The sequence below is a fragment of the Berghia stephanieae genome, chromosome 9 (genome assembly GCF_034508935.2).
Source record: "Berghia stephanieae isolate SIO BIC M18660-M18661 chromosome 9, UCSD_Bste_1.3, whole genome shotgun sequence".
NCBI lineage: Eukaryota > Metazoa > Mollusca > Gastropoda > Nudibranchia > Aeolidiidae > Berghia > Berghia stephanieae.
Window position 1 is genome coordinate 30,847,317 of NC_088368.1, and position 6,341 is coordinate 30,853,657.

The 6,341-nt window shown below is 35.0% G+C and overlaps 1 protein-coding gene across 1 annotated transcript in view; it reads left to right on the forward strand.

Annotated features, from left to right (window-relative positions):
* The first annotated feature begins 588 nt into the window (after positions 1 to 588).
* The window catches only part of LOC144979189 (uncharacterized), a 6,075-nt gene continuing 322 nt past the window's right edge, over positions 589 to 6,341 (forward strand). The window contains exons 1-5 of the mRNA XM_078925799.1: positions 589 to 1,116; positions 1,538 to 1,624; positions 2,785 to 2,846; positions 3,663 to 3,879; positions 5,790 to 6,232. Of these exons, the coding sequence (XP_078781925.1) occupies positions 1,053 to 1,116; positions 1,538 to 1,624; positions 2,785 to 2,846; positions 3,663 to 3,879; positions 5,790 to 6,232 (873 nt within the window). The 5' untranslated portion in view covers positions 589 to 1,052. The remainder of the gene's footprint in view (positions 1,117 to 1,537; positions 1,625 to 2,784; positions 2,847 to 3,662; positions 3,880 to 5,789; positions 6,233 to 6,341) is intronic.

Genomic DNA, 6,341 nt, shown 5'->3' on the forward strand with positions numbered 1-6,341 from the left:
TAATACCGGATAGGGAGACTTTTGGTACCCCTATTAGTTCATTTTACAGTACTTTACCAATAGGGAGACCAAAATCCGGTCCCCCTATTGATTTGACCTCTAGCACATTCACTTTTCTATTTTTAGTTTAAAGTTGTCAACCCAACCGTCAAGGATATATAATTGTAAATCATAGTATTGAAGTTATTTGTTAAACACCACAGTAAGAAGAGTTATGCCTAAATTTTCACGTTGGTCAATAAGGTGACCGCCTGAAAAAAGTACAATAGGGGTACCAGTGTTTTCATCGATATATTTCAATAGTGAGGCAATATATCTTTCCGAAATTTTCTCTAAAATTCTAGAGCATTATATGGATTTTTATAGTAATGAAAACCTAATATAAAATTGTGTGAAAGTTGATGAACTGAGGAATGAACAAGATATACGAATTATAATCTATTTTTAGAAACAGATTTATCGAATCTTGGTCCGGATTCTTATCTTGGTGACAAGAGACAAGCAAACATAGTAACTCTTTTTTTCGTGAAACGTATGTTTAGTCAATTTCGCGCATAAAGAGGCACTCGGCACTCACTCACTCCGCAAGTCAGTAGTAGGTAGGTGGTTATCAGTTATCAGCTTTAATTCTTAGTCAAACGCTTCATCAAACCCATTATTGAGTAGCATGTTGATGCCTGATGCCAGTTGAAGCCATCTCGACGTCGTGAAATGGAGCATCTTCTGTCATAGCAGTAGAATCGTCAGATGCCGCATTTAAATCCTCCATTCCAGGCGTTGCTGTTGCCATATCGATCTTCGAAATGATTTGGTCTAGACGTCAAGTTGACCCGTTCTATGTCTGAAGAGATTTTAAAGTGCAATACCTAACATTATATCTTGATCTACAAAAGAGTCTTTTTAAATGAACCGCTGTGTTTCTATATTTTTCAAGAACCAATGATTATCTGATAACCACTGACAATTGACTTGCGGAGAGAGTGGCCGACGGACGTCCTCTCTATAGCCGCAAGTATTTTTTCGTCACTTGCTGAGTTCCAAACTAGACGTCTATGGCATCGTGGGGTAAATTGATGCTGGAGGCATCATTGAAGAGACACCGAGATAATTTAAATGGTAAGTTATTGGCCATTCTTATTACATCACTGTTGATTTAAGATTTTCAATAGGGTAGACATCACAATCACCACACACCGATTGATGATTGTCACTTGTCAGTCAGTCATTTGGAAGTGGAGTCAGATAATTCGGGAACTTCTGTAGACTGTAGATTCACACTAGTGAGTAAGATCTGTCGTTTACTACTACTACTACTACTACTACCACTACTACTTTTAGTTTTAGCTTTATCCAACTCAACACTTCTCGTGTTTATTTTATTTTGGCAAAACTAGAATGGATTTTTGAAAAGAATATAAAATAATTTAAACTTAAACCTGTCTTTGCATCTTGCTTTATGCATACAGTATGCCATATCACAGCCATCACAAAATCATAGTTTAATGTTGAGAATATGCTATTTCTTTTGTAACTTCAGATCAGAGAGATTTGAGCTTTAAAAATCCTGAAAAATGTCTTGCTGTCAATCCAGACAACCCTTTTGATGTGATCTATGATGTTAATGGTAAGAATGTAATTTGATGAGGAAATGAATAACATTTAGGTACACATAGTTTGCTTTTTTTTTTTTTTTTTTTGAGTCATGATGTGTAATACTATTACAGTCCACTCCGGATAATTGCAACTCGTTTAATCGCAACTTTCGGTTAATCACAATATTTCCTAAGCAATGGAAATAATTCTATATAAAAGTCACTGGTTAATTGCAACAAACTTCGGTTTTTTAAAAAGTGGTAAATTCAAGAAATCAAACAGTATATCATGATTAAATTTCATCATGGATGAAATCGTGACAGGTTGAAGAATCGAGAGTGAGCAGGATTTAATGCTACAGTAGTGTGTCACCACTCTGTTAGAGTCGAAAGAGGGCGGGGCTCTGCAGTATGGGTTTGTGACGTCATCGGTGGCCATTAAATAGAAGAGGGGTGGGGCTGGTCATAATCTTGACAACAGGTTATAAATGACAGTTATAAAGAGAGACTGAGCGATATCCTTTGTTTTAGGATTAACAACTGTGCATTGTGACCAACGAGTTTGGTGAGAGCTTATTGTCTCTCATTAAGGCTAATCTCTTTAACTCTGACAAATGTTGAATTGTTGAGAAAAAAGATTGAAACTTCTTCCAATCTGAATAAGATATCGGCTTGCTTCATAGCTGCTTTTGGTTGACAAATCTACACGGGGCTGCCATATGGTTTTTGTTTCAATCAAATTGCTCTGTATGTGGTGGACTAAGAATATTATTTACTGGTTTGAGTTGACAATAAATGTGTAAAATGTTGAAATAGTGGACAGGAAACTGAATTTCGGTTAATCCCAACATTTTCGATGATCCCAAGGTATTGCGATTATCCTAAGTGGACTGTACCTGAATCTTGAACGAAAAACTATCATATGGATATGATTATAGACAGATTGGTTTCTGGAATTATATTTCCGTCCTCCCTTGCCAACTCTGACGTTCTTGAAATTTAAAAGAAAATAGCCAGAAGGTTTCGGACTTAATTTTCTTTTTTTTTCCAAAGGACAATAGTCATAAGGTAAATAATTTTTAAAAAATCCTTTTACAGCACAAGATGGCATGATTTTTTGTTTAAGAGTTTAGAGAAAAACTTGCACATGATAGTCTTCAGCTTTTTTTTGTTGTTTTTATTTTCTATATAGACTCCAACTCAGAGCCTGAAAGTGATGCAGAACAAAGTTCCATATCACATGATTCATTTGTGGTAAGTATGTACATTAAAATAAAATCATAACATTTGTATAGCGTTTATCCACAGTTGGCACCATGCTCAAAATGCTTCACATCAACATATTTTGTGGTGGACAAAACACATTTGCCACAAAAGATGAGACCTGCAGTCTGTTAGGCGCAATACAATATTTCAGGACAAGGACAACACTGTTTTACACCAGTGAGATCTCCTAGTTTTTTGTTGTTAAAAATTTTTCTTTGCAGTGGACTTCGCCAACAATAACACTATTTTAAACCTTCCTCGTTATATTTTGAAGTGATATTCATTGATGAGCCATTCACATTTGAAGTCGTTTGTTTTTTTATTTGACAAAATGTGAAAATGATGCGTTTCCAGGAAAAATTAAAATAGCTTCTGTTGGGATTATACTTTTGATCTCGCATTTTGTCCAAATTCTCTTGCATCGTAATGTTTATCAACTTTTTTTGTTAACTATATTGCAGTTGCAAGGTTAGGAAGTTCATATTGTTGCAATGACAACCGTTTATATGTCCAGAATCGTAGTGATATAAAAAATTGTTTTGTAGTTGTTGGTCCTGGTGTAGGATTTAAAGAGTTGGTTAAAAACGGTTTACTGAAACCCTGGTTGGTGTATCTATATTTATCCAAGCACAGTTGAACATATTAAATACTTAGACAATATGTCTGCCTTTCTCAACTCTTTTTATTATACTTGCATTATTAACCAGCTAATTGTTTAGTTGGATTATTAAACAATGGCTCTTCATGTTTATTGTCAACATGAATAAATTGATTGATCTGTCATCTTTTCCACAAAATATACAGGGTCCCGATTTTGTTGCTGACTCCGAGTCTGATTCCTCTACGTACTCTGTGAGGTACCCAATGCTGAGTACATCATTGTCTTTGGAACCTAGTGCTCATTCCCCAACTCAGTCAGAGCCTCATCCACAACTATCACAGACTGAACCTCGTTGCCAGTCTGGGACCCAGGTTCAACCCGAATGCTATACACTTGCAAACCAACGTGTTACGTGCAATGGTGAGTCATTTTTTTGTCATTCTTCTCCTTTGATATTTGTGGGATCAATTTTAATTTACCCATTCCTTTTAAAAGAAAACTTCCACCCCCTCCATGGTGCTGCATTTGTGTTATTGCATTTTTTTTCTGTTTTGGCAGTGCTGCGTCGCAAAATACGCTACCATTTACATAACAAGCACAAATCCAAATTTGATAGGGTGGACATCTTAGAATCTGAAACCCCAATGTGTGAGTGATATCAGTGAAACCAGCCATAAAAATGTTCATGTTTATTTTATTGGGGTTTTTTTTTGTCTGTAATAGACTTAAATTGCTTGTATTGTAAGTGTTAAAATGGTTTTTTTGTTACAACCCATCTATATATTAAAACTGTTTCTTTGTATTTCTATGATGCTTAAGGCTTTTTTTTCACAGACCAGCTGGAAACTTAACGAGAATCAGAGTAGATAACATTTTTATTAATCTTGCAACCTAAACAGTATATGATGATTGGGAGCATTTAAAGAAAAGCACATTTTCTTTTTAATTTGTCGGTACTAAAATTATACTTTGATAATGCCTGCTGTGCTACAAACCCTTTTGACTTCCAGGTTCAATATTTTTCTTTATTCTAAAATTCTTGGGTTTCCTTTCAATGACAACTGAGATCATTAAAATTCAGCTCACAACATGATGTGTGTAGATTTGATGAAAACATATGTTCGAGTTGAGAAGCAGTGTTCACGAACTTGCTGATCGTTTTTACTAGCATTTATTTTCCTAACTTACCTGTATCAATTAACAAAGGCAAGACTCAAATATTTTCTATCTGAACAGTGTGTTTGTTATTGAAATATTTCCGGCATATACATGTCATATTTCATTCCCACAAAATATAAATCAGGATTAAGTTGTCTGGGCATCAGCATCGTTCAGGCAGTTGGGGGGAAGTCTTTAAGGAATTAATGAAGCCGATGCTCAACCGGTCTGGAGGACGTTTGATTGATGTCGGCTGTTTGTTCTGCCAGCCGGTGATGTTTTCTCACTCCCTCAATGACAAAGAAAGTCATTGTTATGACTATGAACTATAGTCTATTATTACTTTTGTTACTATATTAATTGTTACTTATAGCCGCTACTGTTATTATTATTATTATTATTATTATTATTATTATTATTATTATTATTATTATTATTATTATTATTATTATTATTATGATATTGCCTTCATTGCATTCTATTACTATTATTGATATAATTAATTTCTGATTGTTGTAAATAATTTATGTGAATTGAATTTTGTCGATTGGCCAAGGGCCTACAATAAACTTAAATGAAATGTTAGTCTTTGGATAGGACTTGGGTCTATTCTTGATTGCTTTTCCGCCTGGGTCGAGTGAAGCATTTGGAGTAAATTTTGTTGCTCAACGTAAAAAACATGACGCTTACCATTCCGCTGATACTGATACCTCCAAGGGGTGGTTGGGGAAAAACCTAAAATTCTTTTGACATTCTGTCTGATTTTTCGCTGAAACAACAAAGGACAATCTATGTATTCAGATGAGACTTCAATGTGTTACTATTCCGATTTATGTTCATATTTTGATTATAATGAAGAGGGAACCCTGAACCCAGTGAAGTGGGTGGATTGATCTATTTATTTCTATTTCAAAACAAAAATATGGCGTCTTTTCACTGGATTTGTTATGTGGCAGAGGTCTCCACAAATCTAACATACCTCTTCCAAAGGAATAGATGGTAGAAAAGTATATAACAAGAAGGAATTATGACAGTTACTTGTCCAGGCCTTAAATATTTGGAATGCTATTCCTCTCTATCGCTGTCATGTAGCTGATGTGCATATGATCTGTCTATTGATTTATTTTCATAGTTCATAGCATGATGTGCTTTATTTTCTTCTTTTTTTCCAGAGAAATACAAAAAGCCAAGGAGACCCTGTCCATACTGTGGACAGTTGCAAACAAAACTCTCAAGGCATTTGATGAGGAAACACAAAGATGAGACAGAAGTTACAGAGGCCATGAAACAGCCTGTAAAGGAAAGGGATAGAACAATGGATTATCTCAAGAAAAAGGACATTTTTTATTCAAACACTAGAAACAATTCAATAGTTATGCGTGAGAGAGCACAAGGGTCACATGAAGTTGTTATGTGTGCTGGCTGTAAGGGGTTTTACTCTGGACGAAGGGTTTATGAACACAAAAAGAAATGTAGTACTGAGCATGCTCTGTGTACTGGGGTTGTAAAATTTTATCCCGTGGCTCCCAATGCAAGTAAAGAAATAAAGGAGAATATTCTTGACAAATTTCGGAATGATGAAGTGGGAAATTTGTGTCGATCAGACAAAGCTATAGTATTGTTAGGAACAAAATTGTGGAGTAAAAGTTCAAAGAAGGAGAGAAAAGTTATAATGAGTGATTTACGCATCTTAGGAAATTTGATTTTAAAAACTAGGAAGAGAA